Below are 26,884 nucleotides of genomic sequence, written 5' to 3'. Positions count from 1 at the left end.
AGTTGAAGATGTTTTGGTGTAAGATAAAAAAAATAAAAAAGTAATCTTGTTTTCCTCCTGCTTCCACTTCTCTAAAGTGAGTGTGTTTATCGTTGTACGCAGTTGTCTCGGCCAGATAAAGGAAGCTCCTCTCTAGAGTTTACACCAGGTCACATGTGATGGGAACTGGGGCATACAGCACAGTAAAGAGCATATGACTCAATGTAACATTACACAGGACATTCCCATACCTCACTGTGCTTTCACAATAAGATCTGTGAGTGGTCTTTTGTGGTTTCATGCTTGAAAGAAAAGCACATGATGCCACTGCACGCAGATCATGACCAAGTGATTAAGCTAAAAGAGAACTTATGACTGTGATGAAACGCTCAATGTATCAGATTTGACCAGCTGCTATTACACTTCACCTGCCTTAACATGTCAGTGCTTAGTGATTATGATTAGCCCTCTCACCTACAGTAATGTGTGCCCCAGCGAGCGCACCTTTCCCATCATCCCTTTGGGCTGTGATTGGCTGCTGAGCTAAGAGGCTGAGGTGTTGCAGCAAATAGCGCGAGCCGTGGGCCGGTCCATTCTGCAGCTCGAGGGAGGTTAATGAGTGAAGCCGCTGGGCTATCAGCCAAACATGAGCAGCAATGCTAAGGCTCCCACAATGAGCCTGACTGTATTACCACTGAGCTCTGTCTAATTATACACTCCCGGAGAGGGCGAGCAGGAGGGAGGCAGAGCATATTAGGCAGGGGAAAGAAAAAGTTATCAAGTGTCAGCGTGTGTCACAGAGCAAACTCAGAGATTGAGAGTTGTACGGGTGAGGTACACAGAAGGTGTGTGTGTGTCAGGAGAGGGAAGAGACTCAGAGGGAGGAGGGTGGAAGAGATCAAGCGAGCTAGGGAGAGAGAAAAGAGAGCGCACTCACAGGGAGGGAGAGAAAGCGAGAGAGAGCAAAGAGGCGTTTAGAGAGTGAGAAGGAGGAGAGGCAGGAATAGGATGAAGGGAGGGGAGGCTGAGCAGTAGAGAAGAGGAAGAGACTTGCAGTCTCAAAACTGGATATTCCTACGTGCCTGCTGCTGCCTGATCCAATGAGCGAACTCTCTGCTACCTGCTACGCAAAGGCACCCTGCAAGGTATGTGACCACACTGCTTCCTCCGCTGAGTGTGTGTGTGTAGTGTGTGTGTGTGTGTGTGTGTGTGCATGGGAGAGACAGAGCGCAGGTGTCTGAACAACTTTGAATGAGGACAGTGCACAGGCTGTTCTGAATGCTCTAAAGGAAACAGGTTCAGGAGTTACAGTACAGAAGAGACATGTCATCCTAAAAGTGAGTGAGCTGGGTTAATTATAGTAGGGAAATATGTCTGAAATGTGTGTGTGTGAGTGAGTGTGTGTGTGTGTGTGTGTGTGTGTGTGTGTGTGTGTTAGTGTATGAGCATGTGGTGTAAACACTCATGTAAGCCGGCACCTGTGTGTGGGGGTGTTTGTGCGCGTGGAAGAGAATAACAGAGAGAGTGTGAACAAGAGTGTGACTGATCCAGAGACAAGGAGTGTGTGAGGAAGACAGAAAGAGAAGGAGAGAAGGAGGGAGAGGTGGAGGTCCATCACTCAGACTGACGGCAGATCAGGACTTTCAGAATTAGAGCAGTGGGCTTAAATAGCCCTGGTCCAGAGATAGCCAGGGGCCCTGGAGGAGCCCGCTTAAACTGGGAGGCACGGATATGAGATTGGTGAGGGTGGGGTTAGTGGTGTCTGGGAATATTTGGAAAGAGATAGAAAGAGTCAGGAGGAGGAGGATGAGGAAGAAATGGGAGGTGCAGATGTTGGGGGCAAGGATTTATTATGATCAAAGGGAGAATCTGCAGGTGCATGAAGCATCTAAGGTCCAACTTTTCCCTCAGCCAGCGCTCAGGATAAATGAGAAAACACGACTTGGAGAACTTCAAACATCACCTTAAATATTTAATTACAACTTCCCTTCAAAAAGGACTTTAAATTTCGGCTTCTGCATCCCTCACTTGGGAACGCAGAGCTATGTTTTAACCAAATCGCCTTCATATTCCTCGCCACTGAGGATGAAGAAACACTACGCCAGTGTGCACGATTATGATTTCTGTGTGTCTATTTCTGCTCCAGCAGGCGCTGTCCTTCTGCTGCAGTGATACCACATATGCTCCCTATAGGAACACTTCACAGGTTCAAACAGTTTCCAGCTATAGATGTCTTTCAAGCGAGACGTACAACATTTGTCCCCACTGACTTAATTCACTTATTTCAATTATGAGGACAATGTGCTGGCGTGTTCAGGAAGTCTTGTGTCACTGAGAGATTGCTCCTAGAAATACCCATTTTGAGTAGTACACAATTACAAAGAGTGCGTCACATGCTGCTGAGGGTTTATTTTTGTAGTTTCTACAGTTGTATTTGTCACTTTTGTTGTGAAACAGGCACTCTGTGGTGCACCAGTCTTAGCGAAGGTGGTGCTCTAGCTGTTGTCAGGTGGCTTCAAAGACCAGATCTCCCGTGTTTGATACGTCTTGTTTTTTGACTTACTCAGACAACAAAACCTGGAGCTTTGTTTTATGAGCCTGGCTGTGTACCAGAGAGGTTCCCCTCATGAATGATGTAAAGCTGACAAAGAGTAGCTGGATGTAGGTTTGTTTCTATTTCTTTTGGGAAACAGAAACACATCTTGTCTCTGTGGGCTGAATGAGATATACAGCATGTTCAGCATAGTCCCATGTTTCTTAGAGTACTGTCACCCTGAAGAGCAGAACAGGCCTCTTGTGGGAGAAGGTTGAGTGGCTGCTGGCCCTTTAAGAGGTCTATTTTTACAGGGGCACACTCATGCATGGAGCGAGGCGCACAGAGGAGGCAGTGGCACACGGAGACTCTATCTGCTCTGCCTCACTTCTGTGACTCCACACAACACATCCTATATGAGTTTACCCTTGTGACCAGTCTGCTGACAGGGAGTCAAAAAAACTTGTTCGGCCTGTAGAGGAGCATGTGTTCTCCTAACGCAAGCTCCAACATGAAAATCATCAAAACGAGAAGTTACACGGTTTTCACCCGACATGAGGAATCAGCCCTTTTTCAAGTGGATCTCTCTGAAGTCTAGAAGTGATAATGAGTGGGAGCTCGCAATAAAGACACCCTTATGTGCACTGTACATGAATGTGCCAGCATTCCCACATACTTGTTTTGATATGCAGATAGCTATGAAAGAAATCTGAAAACATTCATGCCCCCTCTTACAAACACATAATACACTTTAGTTTACTTACACCCACACACTCCTCGAAAGAAACCACGAAATGAGCACATTTCAGAACATTTTTACACAAACACATCCATGCACTTAGAGGTGCACATAGTGCTGTTCACCCACGCAAAAAAATTACTTATACATCCTCAATATCTGGACCTAAAATAATCTTCTCCTTATGCAATGTGCACGTTATATAATTCATGGCCTGTCATTATCACAGCGCTCTTTCACGCCCTGCTGTGCCTCTCCACCTACAGCACCACACAGACAGGCAGACACACACAGACACACACCCTGCACCTTGTGTTGACAGTCATATACTCTACTCTAGCACTCTCACCCACGTTGAGTGTGTGCTCTCCAACAGCCAGCCAGATGAGTGAGAGGGAAAGACAGAGAGGAAGACTGGGAGTAGGTGGGGATGGGGGGGTGCTGAAAGTGAAAGAGAGAAAGGTAAAACTTCAAGAGCTAAAGATACATTCATGCCGGGGCTGCACATTTCCGTGATTACTTTATTTGAATGTTTTTGTGTTAGGTGTTTGCTACATTTTGTCTCTTACGTACGGGGCTTGCATCACTTTGTCCTCTCACCAAACAAGATGCAAGTTTTGGCAACATTTTTGAAAACTTTTCTGAACTTTGATGAACCCAAATCCCTTTTTATTCCACCTCTAAGTAATTTTTTAAACCTGCTGCTCATAAAAATTCAGCTGAACCAAACTGACAAATCAGGCAATATCACCCAGATACCAAAATAAAATGACTGTGTCACTGTACGTTCTTAGCAAATTTAGGTCTGATTATGAGCTGTGCTTTGTTTAAGCCATTTTAAAATCTACCAATGAGACCTGCTTGGCCACTGTTCCCAGATCAGCACTCTCACAGTTGGAAGCCTTTGAGAATTGGCTTGGGAGCTCAACCGGGGAGCCAGGAGTGTGATGAATAATCCCAAACATAGGCAGGTGTCTGAATACAGTTGACACTGTGCCAGACTGCTTTAAGGTGACAGACACACCTGCCGGTCGGGGTGTACCATGGGGCCCAAGCACAGGAAATTATATTTTATAAGATGGTTTTACATCCTGGACGATTAATATGTGCAGAGACCATTTGTGTGCATATTTACATTAAAATCTGCAATCAGTCAGTTTCCCGAGTCATTCCTTCTCTCCATGTGCTTGTACCGATCGTTTTCTTCGGCCCTGACTCACTAACCCTTGTGTATGATCAAGCAGTATGTTCTCCTCCTCCTCCACACTTCATCTACAATGGGGGTCGACGACCTTTCAACCCTGCCACCCACGGCTCACACCCACAGATTTTCAGCCGGGCCTGACTTTTTGCTTGATGGAGCCTGTGCGTGAGAATCTGCTCCCTCATAAAGAGAAATCCAACCTGCACAAACAAAATAAATTGCACTGTGTTGCTTCTGGCGTCAGAGTACAGAAAGTGTAACATCTGAGACATCCTGCAGGCTGTGGCATCAATAGTGTCCTGTAAGCCTGTCCTAAAGTGGGATGTGTATTATTTTACAATGCCTTTGCAATACTTCCAAGTTTATTTGCTTCTTTTTTATTCTGCAGAGGATTAAAAAACACTCGTGAAAAAACATCTTTTGTTTTAATTTCATTAGTTTTTTAATTATTGTTATTATTATTATCATTACACAAGATAATGAAATTGCAGAGTGACAAAGGTTCTCTCCTAAGTGGGAGTGGGACTCTCCCTAATTATCATTTTGAAAACAAGCATTAAACCCACTCAATCCTATTTTAAAACAATTTCCAGCACCCTCTGTATCAAACAGCTTAAGCCATGTGATGAGTTAATGGCTGTGACCGCGCATGTGGCTGGGTAACAGATTTGGTGTGGGAGGGGTTGTAGAACAAAAGCAATAATGGCAGTGTATAGCAATGTTGCCTTGAATACGGTGCTGTGATAAAAGTACTCCAGACAGTATCTATGAAGCCCGTCTAGACAGTCTCTCAGAAAATGAATGGCACTTGAGCTGCCAATGGGAGACCTGGCCATGCTCTCTCCATGGAGATGTCATCACTATGCTTTCAGCTTGCTGACATTTTGCTGTTAAACCAGAAAACTAACAGAAACCCAGCTTGACTGGCAGTCGCCGGGGGAAAGGTGCCAAAAACAACAAATCTTTGGAATGAAAGTAATCCCCCCAATTCTTTTCACACACACACACACACTTGTCCTCGCGCTTTCAAGCTGTTTCTACCCCATCAGACATTTTTCGCTTGCTGAGTCGCTTTCTCTCCACTCTCTTTTTCTCCTCCATAAACCCCCCTCCTCCTCTTCCCTCCCCTTCGTAAGCCACTGATCTCATAGCGTGAGAGTAGTACTCACATCAAGGGCTCTGAGTCGGGCTAATCATAAACTAGTGAGAGGCAGACTGCTACCTGTGAGCCGCTGAAGCTGAGCATGTAAAAAGTTTGGAAACTAATTTGGCAAAAAGAAACAAGTGCGCTGCAAGAATGAAAACACAAGATCATGACTGTATCAGCAGTATGTGACATCAGAGCAGTTACACAAGAAGTGCTGTCACCCAACCTGTAGTGGTGCATCTGATTTTTATTTCATGTTTTTTTTCCCATGTCTGTGATGCAAACAACACCTAAAAAATGAGAAGTAAAGTCAACTCTCAGTTGTTGAAACTAAAGCTGGTGCAGATGCTGCATAACAAGCATATTATCAGATTGAGGCAGTGGAAAAGTGCAAAAATGAAACTCCCATCAGCAGACACTTAAATGTCAATGAATGACAACAACATAACACCCGCCTAAGAGAATGTCAGCCACAAGGTTTTCAGAATACCTGCTAACTGCACCACTTGCTCCCCATTGACCCGTGTGTGCATGCTTGTATGTCTGAGTATTCACGGACAGACAGAGGAGCATTGTGGTAGCCTGCATGGTCAGAGGAAGACAAGGATGATGTGAAGGAATTATTTGCTTCTGCTGACTGGCTGACCTGCATGTAATTAGTCAAGTCATATTTTTAACTGATATTGCGTAAAAGCCAGCTTAAGGAGCCATAGCTGCCCTATTTATACCCTAGGGGCTAATGGCCTGTACCACTACACCGGGGGATTTCCTCCCAGAACTATACTCAGCCTGCCTTAGGCCTTTAGAAGTTAGGATTCACAGGGATTAACCCTGCAATACATTACAGGCGTCAACCTCATGTCTGCATCTTTTGCACAGTTTCTTTCCTTTTGTCTTTTATCTTTCCATGTTCATCAGAGGTGATATATTCTGCTTATTCTGCTGTACATGAGGCACACTCTGTTGATCTAATAACTGACAAATATAACTTTTCATCAACATGCTGAGGTTTCGGTTCCGTTGGAAGTCGGAAAATTGCGCAAAAGTCAGTTTTAGGATGACTCTTTGCTTGCATGTGTGTGTTTTTCCATGTGTATGTATGTTGTGTGTGCGTGGGTGTTAATAGTAACTCCTGAGCCATAAGCCCATCCTCATTGTGGTTGAGCCTGTTGCGGGCAGGGCTGCTGGCTCATCCTGTTGAAGAATGGGTCAGAGCGGTGACCAGGCTGACCTGGCCTTTTGCCCATTAAGCTATCGCCCGTATCACCCTGTCCTTTATCAGCTTAGCCGGCTCCTTACAGAGTAATCCTCCACGGGGCTAGTAGTACTCCTTCCTCCTTCACCCCCCCTTCCCCAAACACTTCAACTCTGTCTGTCTGTTCGTCTGTCTGTCTGTCTATACTGTATATCTATCTATCTATCCATCTATCCATCTATCTCTTTATCTGCTGTGTCCTCTACCCCCTCCCCCCTCCACTCTCCTCTACTCCCCCCCCTCGGTTCAGATCTGTTACATTCAGCAACAAATTTCTGCTGCATCAGACATCCATCATAGATCCCCCACTCAGCCTGAAACGTGATCAGACACCCCATACGAGGCTACGCATGAGGAACAGACTATAAAAAAACCACAAAGTTAAAGGGCATTTTGGATTAAAAGAGGACCAGAAGTGAAGAGGGAAGCATTTTTAGGAGATACCCCTGAGATGCACACAGATTAAAACGTTACCTGTGTTGACCTTTGACCCTGTTTGCTCCTTTATGCTTTCACCACTTTGATTTATGAGTTTCTTCTAACTTATCTGACCTTTCTTGTCAGGGCTCTGAATCAGCATGTGTTTATTTGTGTGTGCGTGTGTGTGTGAGTGAGTGAGTGTGCGTGTGTTTGTGATGGACAGATTAAATAGTGCAAAGCCAGACAGAAGGACAAACAAACAGAATCAGAGAGGATAAGATGGAGTGAGTTTGCCAAATGTCCCCATGGTGCCTTGAATGATTGATGGCACAGTGTGACTCCAGTGTGCGCTCACTCAACTTAATATTTGCAGGGGTGTGTGTGAGTGTGTGAGTGTATCTGTGAGTGATCAATATGCTAAATATCAAAGTATACATGCTGAAGAGCACAACAGTCATTTCTATATTTCCATATTGTAGTAAACACCCTTTGATGAACCCGAGCCTCTCTTTATTTCCTCTCTGTCTCACTATGACTGAACTACTGTGTCTGAATTTATTATCTACATATTGTAGTTGCACCTAATTCATAACACGATTATTTCAGCATTTAGCTATTTATGATATTTAAATAATATTTCTAAACTTAGCTTTATGTAACAAGATCCTGTTTTACAATTTTTTAAGTTTTATCTCATTTAAGATTTTTTTTTTTTTTGATGTTTTGAGGAAGTGAAATCAAAAAAATATTTATGTTAAAAAAAAAAAAAAAAAAAAAAAAAAAAGTAAAGTCCCCACAGACACCACTGAAGCTTGTGTGTGTAGTCATGGAAAAAGTTATTTGAAGACATTTTATTTGATAGGCAAATGGCTGTGCTGTATAATTGTAATGACATATTGAAAGCTGTTAAATAAAAATAATAATAATTATAAAAGATTTATGATATTAACAAAAAAAGCTCATTGATCCATTTTGATTAGTATTAACTATGTAACTGTGCACAAATAGCAGTAACTTACTGCCACATGATCTTAGCACACATTTTTTTCAATTATTCAAATAAGAATGTTTAAAACAAATGAAATCTCTTTGTTGTTTGATCTTATTTCATATATTTTCCGTATTTAAAAATATGTAAATGTACCCTATTTCAATTGTGATACTCGTAATGAACCCACACAATTACAGCAGAGCAGACAGCGCTCGTGCCCACACAACCCTCTGTGCACATCATCTTCACACAGCGCTCACGGTGGAAAATCAAAGTAATCTCCTCCTAAATGTCACAGGAGACTTTCTTGGCAATTGTTGCTTTCACCGTGAGGATGTCTCGATGTGGCCTTCAAGCTGATGTGTCTGCACACGTCTTCGGGTCTGATTGACTTTCCGTTCCGTGGAGGGTGAGAAGTTAGACAAGGTTAACCTTTAATTTACTTCTGCTGGATACGAGTCTGAGATTTGCTCTGAGCCTGTACGTTTGCACACTGCTCTGAGAGTTTTCAGAGAAAATAAGGATTGCTTTTTACAATTAACCAGCAGTACTGATTTGATTGCGTCATTGAATCCTTTAAATTTAATTTTACCCTGTGCTCCAATTTATTCTTGTTCCTGTATCACATTTCTGCACTGGTAATTAACATAAGCCTGTTGAGCCATTGCTTTTTTTTGGCGAGGTGCAGATGTGTGATTTACACAGTGTTGCAATTCAACCTTGGGCCTATTTATCATTTTCTGAAAGCTTTTTTTTTTTTTTTTTAATTTCACTTACAGATTTTGATTTCTGCTGAAGGGACAACACTGCTCTCACAGAATTTAGTACTAAGAACTGAAAAGCAGCACAAGCTATACCAGCACACTGACTGAATCACTCAGGCAAATCATTCACAGCTCTCCTGTTAGCGTATGAACCTGTGTAAGTGCGTGTGTGTGTTTTTTAAGAGTAAATGTGTGTGCGCATATGGAGTCAAATCAAATGTATTCATCAAAGCTCTTTTAACAACAGGTGCGTCACAAAGGGCTTTGATAGGAAGAAAGGACGCAAATTCAGATGAAAACTACAGAGAAACAAAAAGAGCAAGTCTAGTGTGCGTGTGCGTGTGTGTGTGTACATGTGTGTGTTTTTCACAGTGTGTGTTTGTGTGCTTGATGGATGGGAGGTTTAGATTTGAGTCAGAGGCAGCAGCAAAAGCCTAAGTCTGAAAGTGTGTGTGGGATGAACCTCCTACCACGTCCCTCCCTGTCTTTCAGCAACTGTCTCTCTGTCTCCCCTCCTTCCCTCCCCTCTCTTTATATTGCTCTCATACAAACAATGATGAATTTATTCCTAATGAGTTCATTGATCAGTGTGTTCACATGTTTAATGGGTGAAACCTCTGCAGAAAGCACACACCATATACTGTCCACTGTATAATCTGTGCATGCTGCATCCATGATTGCTGGTGTGTGTGTGTGTGCATGTTCCTATGTGTGTATGCATGTTTGTATAACTCACAGTGATTAAAGCAAGTGGGCGGCAGCAGCAACTGGTCTGCCTGTGTGGCTCCGCATAGCAGACATGTTTCTCACTGCTAGATATTACTCATTTCCTCAGCCCTTTGCACACACACACACACACACACACACACACACACACACACGCACACACACTCTTAACACACATACACACTCACATACACAGCAGTCACAGAGACGGATAGCAGGCTTTCAGTTCTTTCCCTCAGTTTGGTGGGCTTGCTGGTGTTATTTCGTGCGTACACAGATCAGAGGCAGTGTGTAGCTGGAGGCTGCTGCGATCTGCGGGTGTTGTAGCTGACAGTGGTGCTGTGGAGGAGAAGTGTAGCACAGTGAGGAGCTGAGGAGTGGGTTGACCCCTCTGGGAGGACTGGAATATGAATGACTGCCAACACTGGGACGCGTGCTCAACCCGTGTTAAGGTCAGTCTCACTTCACATCACAACAACTACGAACTCCATCAACCTGTCTGCTTGCTGCACTTGAACTGAATCAAAGAGCAGTTTTTGGCTGATTTTCAAATGAAATTACTGAAATCAGACCGCCATTTGGTGCTCTTTTAGAGTAAAAATATGCAAAAGTGGAGACGGTGGTTCTGTTTTTTTGAGGTTTGCAGTCATGAGTGCAGAGTGAAGTTTGACAGTTCCTCCAAGAAATGCATGTTGAGAAAAGGCGGGATGAGGTGGAAGGCTGAAAATAGATTTGTCAATCACTGATATTTTATGAATATCCCAGCATGTAAAACACTAAATCAGACAATTTTTTAAAACAACATTAACATAACATGCAAAGAACTTTTTTTTCTGCTTTGATGTTTGTGGAAGCTTAAATTTATTACAAATGTCAAGACGAGAGCATCTCCAGCTTAACTCCAGCTCTGTGTGCACGTCTGCACAGTGTAGGAGTGTTCTGTTAGAAGACATTTCTCTGCAAACTCCTCCACATGCACAATTGTGTTCTTTGTTTTCTTGTACTTTTTTGGCAAGTTTATATTAGGTCTGTTTTGACAACCTTTCTCATGAGAGCTGTCGGAATCACACAGTCAGAGTCATTTGAGGACAAATCTGAAACCCGCTATTTTAACAGAAGAAACTGAGCTTTTGGATGAGTGCAAGTAGATTATTTGCAAATTAAATACAGCATTTTAATACAGTGTGATGTCTTATTTAATTTCCTTAAAATCTTTGATGTGTTTAAAGTTTAAATTTAATTTATTCAGAAAAAAAAACATCTTTTCAAGTGTGTTCTCTCTTTTTTGATTTTATGCATAAGTCAGAGTTACAATTGAGAGTCAGCAGTTTGTCTCTTATTTCATTGGCAAACTAATTTAAAAAATTGTTCAAATGAAAAACACAATTTTGGGGAAGAATGCAGGAAAAAGCAGACACATATTCTTTCCTAATAATCCGACACATGACTTCATATGCTGCATCCGTCTGAGGGTTTTTGGAGAAAGCCGACACTTTATAAACGTACGACAGCAGAGGTCAGAGGCTGCCTGCAGAAGGCCGTTTGACCTCCAAGAGTAAAAATGAAACATTTCAATCAGGTTTTGAACATTTTCAACATCTTTACATCACCGTATTGATTGGCCTGGTCGTTTTTTTCTGTTGGAAATCTCTCATGTTGTGCTCATGACACCAGTCCTGTCAGCGTCTGGGAGAATGAATCCCCCTCCTCTCAGCGCCCACTCTTCAGTTTTCCACTCAGATGTACAAACAGCTTGCTCCACTCTAACACTTATTCTGTTTTTGGACCGAGTCACTTGATGAGCAACAGTTTACCCGCCTCTCCACGGAGTATCCCCATCTAACCTCTATAGCCGGCTGTATGTATGTGTGTGTGTGGACACAGTTGCCATGGTGACAGTGGGGTGGATGGTGAGACGGCAGGGAGCTGGAAGGCTGTTGAGACAGACGTGCGGGTGAGTGCGGGACTGATTGGCAGCATGGCGCTGTGGTGTTGTGGCGGCGGCGGGAGCAGCAATGGTGGTGTTGGCGGCGGCGGTGGAGGGAACAGCTGGGCCGTCAGCGCGGCAACCATCACTTCAAAAGAGCTCCTTTTAAAAAACGTTTGGAGAAGAATTAGTGGAGCTCCCCCGCACTTCTCACTGAATGAAACGAGGCAGCTAAATCTCTGACACATTCGAGGTTTCGAACACAAACACACTCGCACACAAAAGCCTAAACAAATAAACACATTCACATATTTCCGCCAGGAAAAAAGGCACACAAACATGCATGAACACACGCAACACATTTATCCACACCCCTGCTGTGAAGAATAATTAATATGCAAAGACACATATCCTGCGTCCACAACAACTGGTGGCAATATCAACAGTGTTTCTTTCAGCTTTGGGTGGGTGGTGACCAGCTTTGCCTTTCACTGGGGGAGTAAGTTAAGCCGCCTGAGGGAGTATTTCTGTGTCTGCTGCCGTCTGTGTGTGTGCGTCTGAAAGAGAAAGCGTTGTTGGGTGCTAGTAGTAAGCTTATACAAAAGACAGAGAACACACGGGGGTGTCACGGAGGTGGTTCATGAAAGTGGTACAAAAACATATCTACATATTCCAATCATCCCCAGAGAGCCACAGATGAAAACTCTCCTGCTGTGAGTGCCTCACTGTGTGTGCGTATTAACACACACACATAATGCACTGCTTCTGAACTTCAATGGCTGCAAAATATATTTTTAGCCCACATGTAGGAGTAATGTGTTTGAATGAAAAGAGTAAGTTGGGTAGTTTCAGTCCCACCGCAGTGCACAGAGGTAATGACTAATTAGCGACAGCAATCAGAGAGCGAAGAGTTTCTAACCTTTCAAAGTAGTTTATATGAGGGAGTCACTCTCCATCTGTCTGCAGCTGAATGTTTGTTTGCATGTCAGACCAGATTGACAGCTGAGTCTTCACTACGCCTGATGCCAGGACCTGACAGACCGTCCTTTTTCTGTGTTCACACACCAGCTCTTCTACTTCTGTCTCCGCTGGCTCTCTTCCTCGTCCTCACCTCTGTTTCTGTCCTCGTTTGTCCTCTCTGCAGGTGAGTGGTGCTTCAGTACTGAGGAATCCACAGTGATCTGACAGTGATGCTGTGTAGCAGCCTCCCCCTCTGTCTGCGCCCCTCGTTCTCCCGTGAGGCCCATGTGACCTAGCCAACACCCACGCACAGGGGGCCCCAACAGCCGCTGGAGCCCACCCATGAATCCCAGCCCCGACCGTGGCCAAGAGTGCCTCCCTCCTAAGAAGAGGGAGTCTCGGCAAGGATCGACGGAACATCAAGTCCCCCTGGACGAGTTCAAACCCCCTGTGCCGCTCCGGAGTCGGTCCACCGGAGGGGGAGTGGAGGGGAGCAGGGAGGCCAGCGACAGGGAGCGGGCTCTTATTAACCCAAACCCTCATCTTCTTCATACTCCTCCACCTCTTTCTGCTCCTGCACCAGCCCTCCCCCTGCCCCTGCCATGGCACCTGAGCTACTCTCCCTCCGTCTCTCTGCCTCTTTTTCCAGGGCCAGTCAGTGAGAGGAGGGGCTCGGGGTCTCCTGCCTGGAGAGATGATCCTCTCTCCTTACCCATGCCCCACCACTCCAGGTGGCTCAGAGGAGATGGGCCCCTTTCCTTACCTCCCTCTCCCTCCTCCTCTTCTTCCTCCTTCAAGACGCCCTTCCCAGCAGAATCCCGAGAGATGTGGTCCTACATTAATAGCGGCCGGCGGGACAACAGCTCTTCTCTCTTCTCCCCGTCGTACTTGTTTAGCCCCCACTCTCTCTACGCTCATGATCCCAGCCTGGTTGAACCCAGACATCGGTACTTGGGCAAGAGGCCCAACGGCCTGGACGGGCCGGGCAGCAGGACTGCTTCAACCTCCAGGTCTCTGCTCACGGGAGAGTACGGGAATGACAGCAGCAGAACCAGACTGGACATGAGTCCACACACCTCTCACACCAACGGTGGACGGAGGCAGCCGGAAGATCTAACATCTCGAGTCCATTCTGGAGGGATTTTTTTGACAGACTCTCAAGCTCAGGAGGGCCCTGAGCTACATTCCTCACTGCAGGACAGACATGGTATAACTAAGACCAGCTCCAGTCTACTCTCCACTAGTCCCCTTCCCCTTGGGCCAGTCCCCAGGCCTAGTAGAGGGGGGCTACTAGATCCCCTGGGGGCTACACCAGCTGAAGCCCAGATCTATTACTCCATGGGATCAGTGTGCCACCCCAGCCCTCAGGCCCAGACTTTTCCACTCTACAGCCCCTCAGGAACGCCTCTGTACAACCTGCACAGGGAGCCAGGCACCCGGCCGCACAACCTTAAAAACTCACCACACTCCCCCCTCAGTCTGCCCAACAGCCATGACAGGTTGCAAAGAGACCGGGACAGAGACAGAGAAAAGGTCCCACAGAGGGACCGAGAGCGAGGGAAAGACAAAGAGAAGCACCTTCAACATGACCAAGAAAGAGACGCTGAACGAGAGAGGCGACGGGACAGAGACAGAGATCGAGGGAGAGAATCGTCTCCTTCACATGTTCACACCTCACACACGGACCTTCACCCATCTCCCCCTGCTCTCCTACCTCACTTCACCAAGGGGTCTCTGATCGAGCTGGCCAGCGGCAGGCTGAAGCGGGTTGAGGAGCTGCGGACGGAAGACTTCCTGCGGAGCGCCGACACCTCCCCTGAGTTCCACCTCAGCACCTGCACTGTGCTGACGATTTCTCCTAGCAGTACTCAGGGCTTCAGCCACCTGCATGTCTACCTTACAGACCTCAACACTCAGGTCAGCGCTCTCCTCAGATACACACTGCAGCTGTAGGTAGCTTCATCACAGCATTTTTAAAAACAATTCGAAGAATAGTGCAGATTTTCTGAAGTGGGTTTGTATGAGGTGTCTGTCAGTATCCTGTTACCACACGCAGCAGATGGTGGCAGCATTTTATGGAGAAAGCAGCTTGAGTATAGAGACGGAAGCTAAGCTACGCATCATTATGGATCCTACTGAAAAAAAACATGATCTGAAATATTCACTCAATCCTTTTACCTTTTCTTTAGCTCTATGTTTTTCTGTACTGTGCATCATCCTGTGCATATCACACAGTATCAGCTCATCACATCAGGAAATGCTCTGGTGAGCTTATTTTGAAATCAAAGCTCACTTTTTGTGAGATTTTGCATTTGGAGAACGCTTGTGGGTTTTCAAGGGTGTGTCAGTGAAATCTAGATTTTAATGTTTGTGTTTTTTTTCCTCTTTGAACTGCTTTCCCAAACATATGACCTGATACTGCGAGCTGCATGCATAGCAATGCAACTCTGGCTGAAAAATAAAAAGTTTCAGAAAGATTAAGTGATAAAACTCAAAAATAAAGCAGACTTTATTTGACTTACTGCATCTACTTTAGAGCAACTTAACATCTCTTGCTCATAAAACCCCACTGCAAAGAATGAAAACCTGCACACAAAGATGACTTTTAATGAAGTTTCAGCTGTAGTCACCTTGATTCAAAAAGGTTTTGTTGATGATAAGTGACAGACAGAAGTGTTGAGTGTGTAACACTGTTGTGGTTTTGTGTAGGAGTTACTGAAGGTCTTGGTGGAGTATCCATTCTTTGTGCAGGACCGAGGCTGGTCTTCTTGCTGTCCCCAGAGAACCTCACAGCTGTATGGCCTGCACTGCCGCCAGCTCACAGAGGGGGATGTCTGCCTGGCTCTCACCCCTACGCCCAACCAAACCAACCGGACACACACGCGTACCAGCTCCAGGGCCCATCGCACGCAGCCCTCCTCCAGGGCCACAGGAGAGTCCAGCAGCAGCAGCAGCAGCAGCAGCTCACACAGGGATGAGATGCCACCGCCACCTCCACCTCCCCCTCTCCCTCATCACCCACCTCCTTCCGTGCCAGCCCTTCCTCCTCCTCCTCATCTTCCTCCTCCTCGCGCTGCAGAGCCTCCTGTTCAGGAGCAGTCGCGTCCACGCAAGCGGCGCTGGTCTGCCCCGGACTCCCTCCCTTCAACTGGAACTGATGAAAGTGTCCTGGATTTACCTCATGGCGCAAAGCTGATGAAGTGGCAGTAAAAAAAAAAAAAAAAAAAAGAAACTTGGAAATGCACATGTAAACATTCACACTTACACACACACACATACACACATATAGGCACATACACACCCTCCTTGTCTCTGCTGCACCCACTAAGACAAACAATGGAGAGACCTCAAGGCAGGGTTGCAGGGAAGGAATAAAAAATCAATAGAAAACACAATTTTACGGGTGTCCACATTGCTGCCCAAAAGATTAACCTCATCGCCATATATTACCCTCTTTCCCCTTCCCTTTGCCCTTTTCCTTTCCTTCCTTTCCTCAACTATACTTAGCACAGCCCTAAAAGGAGCAGCAGCTGAAGGATCTCTGGAAAGCTCCTTACAGACACACTGAAGACATTTAGTGAGACAATCAAGCACTTGTCTGTGTTCACTCTGTTTTTGTAATGGTTGTCCCACACACCTACTTACTGACAGTGATATCTGCAGGGTATCGGTTTTCAATCAGTGTTATGAAAGTAAACCCTATTGATGAAGTGCAGATATATATATGAACAAAAGTTGACTATATATATTACATTACAAATGTTATATACAGTAAATATGCTAAACAGATTTAATGCAATCTCTCTGTCAGTTTTGCAAATGCATTCTTGTTTTTCTTAATTTTCTTGCTTCTGAGCCGATAGCTCCGCGTCGGCCTAGGCAGGCAAGGTGAATGTACGAGCAACTCTTCGCCTTTTTTTATTCTCATCATCCGGGAGTCGTTTCAAACAATTGTTCATCAAGGCATTACCCTCCAATATGTTCTTAACATTATCTCTGAGAAAGGGAGAACACTAAGGAAAACTGCGTAACAGACAATCCCTCCCACACAGACAGGTCTGTGCCACATCGCCTCGACACACATGGTGTTTTTCCATTAAAAGCTGAATGATGGAGAGAGTAAAAGTACAGCCCGGCTGAAGAGTAATGGTGCTAATAACACGTTGGAACATGATGCTTTGTGAATACTCTTGACCCCCGTGTACTGTACACTTCTGTTCCCCTCTCATTTTTTTACGTACTGTATTTGTTTGAAAGCAGGGAAAACGATGAAAGTATTTTAAACTCAGATACGGGTATCTCTTCTGATTCAGCACACTCTCTCACTTTAGTTTTTGTGTTTGTTTTTTTTTAATTTTCAAAAAGAAAACCTTACCTGTTGATTTTTTTTTCTTTTTAAATGTTATAGCTACAAAAATGTATATTTTTAAAAATTGTGAATCTGTTATATGATGTTCGCTAGAAATAAAGAAAAAAAAAGCTTTATAGATTTAATCAAAGGTGTGAGTTTATTCTCCATGTTTTTGTTTTAACTAATGTTCAAATAATTTAAAGTAAAGGCTGATTAGTGGGTTGACAAAACCTGCAGGAAAATCTCTAACATTTCAAACTTTTAATCAAGCAGAACATTTCTTTTAACAGCAGCTAACGACTTCTGCCCATTAAGTTGCATGAAAGACAACAACAATCAAAACAAGGTAAACAGAAAGGCTTTTGCTTTTAGCATTTAAAGAATAGATGAAATGCAGAATTTCAAAACCTTTTATAATAAACATAATTTATACTGACATCATTCTTTGCTCTTTTTTAGGGTTCCTTGTCAAGATGAGAAAACCCACAGTTCACTTTTGAATCTGCTCGCTTTACCACAGTTCAGAGCATGTTTGCTACATCTCCTCCTCGCCGGGATCGGTGCTGAGATTCGTCCACTTCTCCTCCATCTCGCTCACCTTAAACTTCTGCAGCAAGTCCACAGCAAACAAGGGCACCACCTGGCCAGCAGGACACGTTGGAGTAGACGATCAGCATGCATGTGAGGACCTCTAGTGGTGGTTAGAATTACTACAGATTGACTGATAGGTAGCTTTTTAGATGGGTAACCTCTGTTTTTTTTTTGTTTGTTTTGTTTTTAAGGGGGTTGAGGCTATCGTGATGAAGATGAGTCATAATGAAACTGAGACATTACTCTGGTTATGACTATAGTTCCCCTAAATGAATTTAAGTAACAAAGAAAATGCAAAAGTAAAAACAGGAAAATTTGAGCAATCAGTCCCCTTCCACCCACCTGTGCCATGATCAGTTTCTTTGCTTTAGGTATGTTGGGGTCTGGATATTCCTCTCCGAAGCAGAGCTCAATCTCATAAGAAGGTGAAGGCCCCCTCCCCTGTAAACAGCTCTGGAGTTCTGTCAGAAAGGAACAGAGATTGGATCTCACTAATATATTTGATTGTTAAACATATTGCCTCTTTGCATAAAGAAGAAGTGTGAAATTTGTCATTCAATTCTCTGCCAAGTGCCCCTAACGGTCTGTCTCTCTTTGAATAGATCCTGTTCTGTTCCAGCGAGGTTTATATGACTAACCACTAGATCTTAGTAGCTCTACGTGTTTTAGAAATGTTAATTTATTGCCTCACCATTGAGAAATGTGGTTGAATCGAGCAGTTTGAAGGTCTTCTCTCGCTCCAGTTTGTTTGGCTTGTCCGAGCGTGGGGCCAAGGGGCCGCTCCAGTACACCCTGCCCTGGCAGAACCTCTTAATGAAGACCCCATCTGGTGCCACCCATATAAGCACGCCCCTCTCCAGGTGACAAAGAAGGCGGTTCATTGCTTCAGCCTTGCATAGAGGCAGAGGAACAGAGCTCGGTGAGGGGAAAGGGAGCTGCTGGGCAGTGCAGGGGCCGTAGATTTGTTCATTTCCCACTGGGACACATCCCTGCAGGATGAAGCACCCATCCGGGCTCTTGGTAAACACCTGCATCACCTTCTGGCCGTGGTATATCAGCGACACCTGCATTCTAAAGTCTGGACATCGCAAATGCAACAAGTGCTACAGGTCATACATACAGTGCAAGGTAAGGGACATGTTGTTTTGCTTTTTGAGCATAAAAACTTCTTACCTGTGATAGTCAAAGTGGGGCTGAGGAAGGGGATGGGCGTAGAGCCCTGGCTTTGAGGTTTGTTTTCATTGAGCTCACAATACAAATGCTCCCTCATCAGATCATCTAAAGTAGAACAAAAACATTATTATTATTGTGATACTCCACAAGGAGCAGCAGGAGAAGGATTGTGCTGTTACAGTTGTTGCTTTTAGTGAGTCCGACATTTCTACCCCATGAGCAAACCAGAACAGAGCCAGACATATTTTCTATCTTCTGAATACAAACCTTGTCTATACTGGCCCAAGTTTGTACAAAGGTGGTTGACGGACGAGTCGCGCCCTTGAAATGAAGCACTATCTCGCAGGATGGCTCTGAACTTAAGATCTTGATCATATCAAGGCAAACCACAAATAGCACAGAACAAAGCAGACTGTACTTATCCACTCCATCTGCAACAATCTCACTCACTTTGAGGCACAGCAGCAGATAATCAAACCTCTACAAGGATGGAGGTAGACATCATTGTGAAACAAGAAGACGACTGAAATACCAGCCAATAATTCCTCTGAAGCTAAAAGCTCTCAGACACAATAAAACAAAAGCTAGTCTGGAAAGTTTTATGGAGTTTTAGCATGCCAACATGCTTAGCTAGCAAACAGATATAATAACTTTCACTTTGCTACTATCTGAAGCTGAACGAAAAAGCATAGCTACACTGATCATGGTAGATCATTTTTTCTTGATTCCAATTTAGAGTGTTTTAATAGAAAATCAAAGAGACTGACCTGCGAAAACATGACCTGATGACATCACCAGTTAAAAATATACGTACTGACATTTTACCGTAAAAAAAAAAAGTGAATCTTGTGGTGGTACCAGCAACAGATCACCACAGCTGCACTGCAAAAAGCTGAAATCTTTAAATATCCATTGGCACATTTTTTTTTTTTTTACTTCACTACAAGCAAAACCAAGCAAGACCTCATTTTTTTCTTTATTTAACTTAAAGTAAGACATTTTTCTGGTCTGATAAATTGAATGTGGCTTCTATTGAATATAATAAGACAATTTTTACTTAAAATAATAGAAAAACACTTGATAAGATTTAAGATTTTTGCAGTGCGTTGGGATTTTTCATCTGAACACCAATGATTTTTAGAAAATCAAGATGTTTAGGGCATTGGCAAAGCCTCGCAGTACAAGCTGCACATCCCATAAAACCCATCATTCGTTTGGGCACAAAAAGCCCAAACACATTAACTGCTTAACATGTTGTCCCTTGCATGCCTTTTAAAAAATGTTGGTGAAATAATTGTGTTGGCATTTTGGGGTCAAGGTGATTACAAAGACTGTGAGCGTAGATTACTTTACACAGGCAGACATGACCCACTCAAAATTTGACACAACAGCACACAGCTTGAATTCATAAAAAAAAAACTTTTCAACCTTCTGCAGGAACTAGGGAATTTTCAAGGAATTACATTTATTGTACTACTTCTTGTTTGGGTTGTTCAACTGAGATTCAGATGTCTGACCTTGTAGTCCAGGATTTTGTGTTTAGCCCTTACCAGTCAATAGTTTTCTTTCTTCTTTACTGGCTTGAAATGATTCTTTTTCACAGTGGAACTGAAAATTAACACAAGACAAACAAAGGTGAAAAAAAATGAAGTCCACTCTTAAAAAAAAAAAAAAAAAAAAAAACATGTATTTTTAGAATGACCATGTCTCTTTTCTGGTACAGCCCACAAAAGTGTCTCTTGAAACATATATATTACAAGATGAAATGTTCTTTGAGCACCTACAGGCAGTGCATGAACTTTTCAGACATGAATGACTCACAACAGAGAGAGTATAACTGGTCCTTCTCATGAAGTATCCACTCCAGAACATTTGTGTTCATTATATTATCCTCTGGCAAGTATTCAACCAGTTACATGATGTCCTTTATAGTTTTAAGATTCCATCAGGTGTTTCTTGCTCACCTGTTTTTCCAGCGAACCAGGGTTCATTGAGGACCTCTTCACTGGAATGGTTACTTGGTCTTTTGTCTGGTGGGACTCTGAGAAGAGCAACAAGTGGGTGCCAAAATGAAAGCAAATAAAAGATTCTTAGAAACTGACAAGTGAGTCAGAAACCCAAACAAGGTCAGACTGCCTCTTTTATCCACTTGGATCTCTCTTTAAAAACCATTGCTCTCTATATAAGTATAGATTTCATTCATTGTTTTGTTTCCTTTTATCGATCTTATAATCAGTGAGACAGCCTGAAAGGAGAAGTGTGCTTTCTTCAAACCTTTACCTGTCGGCTTTGCTTGCCCACCGTCCTGAACAATAAGGTAGACTTTATATGGTTCAGTGATGTCCAACTGGTTGCGTTCAGGGACTTCCTGGAAATCAGGACTTTTGTTGAGTGCACATCGCAGACGGGTCTTCCACATGGTGGGGTCAGCTTTATCCCTCCCCTCTCTGTGCTTCCCTTTGTACACAGCCCAGGCCTGGATGTGAAGATTGAACATTTAAGTGTACAAATCACTCGTAAACATAGACAGTATTTTGACACAAAATGATGAAATTAATCCAAATTTATATATTATAATTCAAACGTATGTATTTTTGATCTTAAAGTCACATTATGAAATAATTTCTGAATTGTATATATTTTGGAGTCATTAATCTTTCTTTAAAAACCTAAAGTTTATGAAGTGAAATAAAAACTATTGCAAACATCTCTCAGTTTCTCTCAAAGATCCTTGTTGAAACTTTTTGTCAGTCAGATTTGTGATATTTCCTAGAACACCAACATGATTAAAGATTTTCAGTCTTGATTTAGACTCCACTACATCACTGAGACAGACCAGTTACTATTCCTGACTTTTCCGTGCCAGAGGACTTCTCTCTGTACTTGTCTGGTTAAATCTTACTGGGGCATTGGACACAGTTGACCATCACATCCTGTTACAGAGACTGGGACACTTAATTGGCATTAAAGGATCCACATCAAGCTGGTTTAAATCCTGTTTATCAGATCTTAGTTTGTACACGCAAACTATGAATCCCATATGAATGTCAAAGTAAGTCAAGGAGTTCCACAAGGCACTGTGCTGGGACTTGTGTTCATCTTAAAAATACATTTTACAGGCATTGTTCTGGGGCTAGGCTTGGCAATTGGAGGGTCACTGGTTCAAGTCTCTTTATGACTCAAGATATAACTGAAGATTGGAAATTGAGCTGGTGGCTAAAGAGGTGCTAGACCCATTTATTGAGCACTGCTGGGGTGCCCTTGAGCAAGGCACTGAACTTCAAACAACACTTGAAAAGTGTGGATGTGTCACATGTAGCATTATCCAGGGTCAAATGGTTAATACAGCATGTCTAGTATATTCACACTTATGCAGATGATACCCAGTTATACTTATCACTGAAGCCAGATAAAGTTGCAGAAAACTGTTGATGGAACATTTCAGACACAAAGACCAAATTAACTAGCAATGTTTAACAAGACAAAATAAGCTATTTGACTGCCCCTATACACTTTATATACCTGTTCCTCAAGACATTAATACACTATCTTTGAGTCATTTTTAAATAAGTTATGTCCTTCATGTCTCACTTGTATAACAAATTCAAAGATTTTTTTTTACATCAACAGAAATAAAAAAATAATCACATTCAGTCTCAGAGAATTATGAGAAAATGAAGTCCATGTACTTGTAAAGTCTAGGCTTCCATTTTGCAGTTTCCTCTCATCAGACTGCTCTCCCCAGTTGGCCCAAAATGCTGCTTCTTAAAATTCTTAGCATAAACTCTCTTAACCCACAAAGTTCTGCTAAACAGAGATCATGGAATCTCAAAGAACTTACGTACACATTTCAATCCTTAATTTACAACACTTAAGGATGCAGGCCTGTTTGCCCCACCTCCAAAAGTAGCATGAGAGGTAGAGCATTCAGATATCTCCTGTGGAATTATCTTGGGAATCTTAAGGGATACATTCTTGCATTGACCTAGGTCTTAGTAATCTGCTCAACTCTCACTACAACTGTTATTGTGTTATTTGTACTTCTTCTATTGTTTTGTTTATTAATTCTATTAGGGATGTTTGTTACTGCTTTTTTCAGACCAATGCCAGAACATATACACCCTCTTGAGTACTCTCTGATACCAAGTGCCAATACTGCTAGTACTTTTGAAACATAAAACTTCAATAACAGTGACAGAGCACAGTCACTCCGCCATCAAGTTCAAAATATATATAAACTGAAGTGCAAAAAAAAATGTTTAATTGTTAACTCTCCCTCATTTCATATCCACTCATATATTCTGAACAGGACTTGGCTCACATTTGCCGTGGTGCCAAACTGCAGCATTGTAGCGCCAACTATTGGCAAGGAGGACTTACTCAACGCGAGATCTTTTTGCAGGTATTGACAGTTTTTACAAGTACCGATACCTTGAAATACGACAGTGTCTTAGGGCCAAATTTGTGACTTTATTAACTTGCAAATTTTTGAGTTTCTAAAGTCGTAAATTTGTGACTTTAGAAACTCAAAAATTTTGAGTTTTATTTCTTGAAACTTTATTTATTTTTTTATTTCTTTGCTGGCCCTAATACACTGTGGTATTGAAACAAGGCTGGTAATGGCCCGATTCTGATACCTGGTATCTGTACTCGCCCATCCCTAAATTCTATTATTTATTGTCTGTTAATGATCCCAGCTCATGTTATCATCATGTTGTTTTCTATATGCCAACTTATTTGTCTGATTCCAATCACTCTGGTTTAGGTTGAAGTTTGTAGTTTTTAAAAGGAGTCTTTTAATTTGCTGCTGTTGCCAAGGTTGGCTTGCCTTTAAGTGGCTATCAGAGTGATGGTATTTCGTGATTTTACTTTAGGAGTGACTTGGGAAATTTGTAGCTTGATTAACTGAGAGCACAGCAAAAGTATTGGCCCATAGTATCTTACAAAATAAGAGCAGGAAGCTTAAGTTATTCGTCCTCGTTATTCAACATTTTTCCTTTCATTTAGAGTTCACTGGGGTTCAACTTAATTGCAGATCAACAAAAGGTTTAAAGCATTTAAAGTGTTCATTCACTGAGCAACTTAGACATTCTGATTAAAACGAAACACTTCTCAGTGTTGGAATCCGGGAGCAATAAAAATCAGTCTGAAGAGTGTCCTGGTCCTGTTTGAGCTCAATGACAAGACTCAAGGCTGTCTGACTTTGAAGGACTGTTAAGAGGAACCACAGTATTGACATTCAACCCTCTCCAAATATTTCTTTCAGGAAAGTAAATAACCTGATTCCCTGGTGAAATAAATGAAGCGAATCACTGAGTATTAGACATTTAGCCAACTTGTGTCATTTTCGGCTAAATGATTAACACTTGAGCACTGGCTCATTCAGTTTATCAAAAAGTTTTGTTAGCTCGTGAACTAATCTTATCACACAAATAATTAAAGTTCTAAGAACATGATTATATCTTTTGATGGGTTACTGTCTGACCTACTCATAATTGAAATGTTAATTAACTTATAACCTGTTTCAAAAGCAAGTATTTCAACACGGTAGAATGTGTTGATTTGTGTGTATTATAAATTAGTGTGTCCTCTCTACTCCTTAATAACCAGGCAACAATAAATCAAACTAAAAGCAGCTGACTTCACATTCAGATAAAGATATCTGACTTGAATTCTTCACAAGTTTGATATCAAAGAGAATAAAAGAGAAGGGTTTGACCTTAAAGAGGGCTGCATCCGCCGTCTGCTTGTAGTCCTTCTTGGCTGCGTGTTTCCACGGGATCCTGAACATGGTTTTTTCCTCATCTTCCCAGCACAGTCCTTCATAGATCCCACTCTCAATCTGAACTATCAGCCACTCTTTCATGTGCATCTTAGATCCTGTTTCCATCTTAAGTGAACAGCTCTTTCTTAGAGGAACAAAACCTCACTTTCAAATGTCAAGACACATGTGCACACATCAATCACGTCCTTCTCACTTCTGCGAACACACTTTTAAAACTGAAAATGATGATTTCGGATGCTTCTCACACCTTTCAGATGATTTTAATCTCAATGTATTTCCCTAAAATTAGGTTTAATTTGGTTAAAGCCATAGACAGACAGACCTGGTCGCAAACTCAAATGCAGAAGTTCTGGCTGAATTAAAAGTGCGCTTCTTCGTAGCGAAAGCGAAAGCTTGGGCTGCTTTCATACTTTCGGTTTCCTCCTCTAGCTGATGTTCGGCGAAAGTTACGTTTAATCATTTCCAAGTAAAGCATGTGTGTGTGTGTGTGTGTGTGTGTGTGTGTGTGTGTGTGTGTGTGTGTGTGTGTGTGTGTGTGTGTGTGTGTGTGTGTGTGTGTTAATATTTGATCAATCTCCCTCGTATGTTGGAAGAAACTTAAACTCCGATGGCTCATTAAACTGTTTATGGAAATATTTGCTGTTTCTTAATTGGAAAAAAAAATCTCATTAATTAGCCCACACACGCAGACAGGGGCGCACGTGTGCAACGGAACAGAGCAGCCACCCACAATAACCACGTCGACAACAAGAAGCGCGCGCGCACACACACACACACACACACACACACACACACACACACACACACACACACACACACACGCGCGCGCGCGCGCGCGCGCGCGCGCGGGGTGTGAACTGGTAGGACTCATAACGAAACGTTCATGCGAAAACGAAAGTGTGTGTGGGTGTTATGATAGTTTTTTTCCCATGGTCTCCTCCTCACAGGTTTTTATATTCCTCACTGAGGGTGTTCTTTCTTCGGGTCAGATTCAGCCTCTGAGCTGGAGGAAGTTAAATACAAAGTTCAGATCAATAAATCAGATGTGGGCCCGTTGAATGACTAACTTAACACACCGAGACCGATTTCATTTGCACACTTTTCCAGCAGAGGGCGTTGTAAATCTGTGTTTCTGTTCTTTTATAATTTAATCAACCAAGAAACAAAGAAAAGAGACAAAGTGGCTCAACAGAGTTACCAAGAGGGAGACAAAAAATTAACTTATTAAAATAAATGTCTTTGTTTGCAGTTTGGAGTTAGTGTTGGTGTACCTTTGGCTTTAATGAGCAAATTTGCTTGTATTTTAGCTCTAACTGCATCGCTGAAAATCTGTCCTCTAACAGTATACATGTGGTTTCATTTGGTGCACATTGATTTGAATTAAATGCAAATGAGATTCCAGAGAAATCAAAAAGGCCTGCAGCAACAAAAACTCTGTGTTCAACCTTAATTATTGACTTTTACAGAGGTGTCAGTCCCACCTCTGCTTCTTCTTTATTTATGAAAGGTTGTGCATAATTTCTTTCCAACTGCAGCTTTTTTCCTCCTCTGTGCTTCTAAACGGGGTCAGTCCTATGGTCCGGCATTTCTCAGACATCTTCACAATTAGGTGTTTTGTTCCTGTCTCTACAACTTAAGCCCCATACTCCTTCAAGATTTTTTGGAAGCACTTTATAGCAAAAAATGAATGAGTTATGAGTAAATTTATGTTCAGCAGCAGCAAATATAATCACAATCACAATCATTACATGAAAAATTAAGATAGGCGGATTGAAAAGCGTTTTGGCTGAAGCAGAGTTTATCAAAAGGGCTGGGACGATATGCTATTCTTGCGATTATAACTTATATAAGCTTATATAACAATTTTTGGGGTGCCGATTCAATTTAAAGTGTGATTCTTCAATATTTACGATTTTTAGTTTGCTTTTTTAAAACCAGACCATGTGATAAAGTAAAATAATGATGAAAATGTCTACAGACTATATCAGGGGCCATATTTTCCAATAAAATGCACATCACCCTCTGCTGGAGAAAAGTGGTAACTTTTTTCCAATCCAGTTTTTAAACAAAAATTCAAATTAAGAATTTGAATAAAAAGAAAAAAAAATTCAAAAAGTTTTTTTTCATTTTTTTTTCAAAGAATTCTGATTCTGATATTGTCAAACAAAAAAAATCCAGATATATCAGTTTTTAGAATCTTTCTCCCACCCCTACTTATCAATGCTGAACCCTTGGTTTCATTTCCCTAAGTTAGACTCAGAGAAAGGCAAACCAGCCTAAAAATGACCTTTGGATTGAATTTCCTTATGTAGGCTCAGCAACTAAAGATATAAAAAAAT

General features: G+C 42.5%; 2 protein-coding genes across 3 annotated transcripts; one reads left to right on the top strand and one right to left on the bottom strand.

Annotated features, from left to right (window-relative positions):
- Positions 1-854: 854 nt before the first annotated feature.
- Positions 855-17,075, top strand: LOC141798767 (uncharacterized). Of its 2 annotated transcripts, none has more exons than XM_074680595.1 (3): positions 855-1,124; positions 12,830-14,562; positions 15,355-17,075. In XM_074680595.1, exons 2-3 carry the CDS (start codon positions 12,988-12,990, stop codon positions 15,853-15,855), a joined length of 2,076 nt encoding a protein of 691 aa, XP_074536696.1. In that variant the 5' UTR covers positions 855-1,124; positions 12,830-12,987; the 3' UTR covers positions 15,856-17,075. The 2 variants fall into 2 exon arrangements, with proteins under 2 accessions (XP_074536696.1, XP_074536697.1); XM_074680596.1 differs by lacking the exon at positions 855-1,124 and adding an exon at positions 9,874-10,210.
- Positions 17,076-17,154: 79 nt separating this feature from the next.
- Positions 17,155-24,909, bottom strand: irf10 (interferon regulatory factor 10). Its single transcript, XM_074681742.1, has 8 exons — positions 24,480-24,909; positions 21,041-21,236; positions 20,725-20,801; positions 20,311-20,368; positions 18,761-18,865; positions 18,279-18,665; positions 17,930-18,048; positions 17,155-17,636 (listed from the first exon to the last, which is right to left on the bottom strand). The coding sequence occupies exons 1-8, from the start codon at positions 24,648-24,650 to the stop codon at positions 17,532-17,534; spliced, it is 1,218 nt and encodes a 405-aa protein (XP_074537843.1). The 5' UTR covers positions 24,651-24,909; the 3' UTR covers positions 17,155-17,531.
- Positions 24,910-26,884: the final 1,975 nt, after the last annotated feature.

Source organism: Halichoeres trimaculatus, unplaced genomic scaffold (genome assembly GCF_033239565.1).
Source record: "Halichoeres trimaculatus isolate MK-OKI-2021-1 unplaced genomic scaffold, fHalTri1.1 fHalTri1_scaffold_11, whole genome shotgun sequence".
Taxonomy (NCBI): domain Eukaryota; kingdom Metazoa; phylum Chordata; class Actinopteri; order Labriformes; family Labridae; genus Halichoeres; species Halichoeres trimaculatus.
The sequence above is the reverse complement of the archived record's forward strand: the minus strand, read 5'-3'. Positions and strand labels throughout refer to the sequence as shown.

Bases quoted from the DNA above. Each gene is read 5' to 3' on its own strand.
- irf10 (XM_074681742.1), bottom strand. From the start codon at position 24,650: ATGGAAACAGGATCTAAGATGCACATGAAAGAGTGGCTGATAGTTCAG. The intron at 20,369-20,724 runs GTGAGCAAGAAA...GTTAATTTTCAG, and splicing joins CTGGTTCGCTGGAAAAACAG to TTCCACTGTGAAAAAGAATC. The intron at 17,637-17,929 runs GTGGGTGGAAGG...CCTGCTGGCCAG, and splicing joins AGAAACTGATCATGGCACAG to GTGGTGCCCTTGTTTGCTGT.
- LOC141798767 (XM_074680595.1), top strand. From the start codon at position 12,988: ATGAATCCCAGCCCCGACCGTGGCCAAGAGTGCCTCCCTCCTAAGAAG. The intron at 14,563-15,354 runs GTCAGCGCTCTC...GGTTTTGTGTAG, and splicing joins TTACAGACCTCAACACTCAG to GAGTTACTGAAGGTCTTGGT.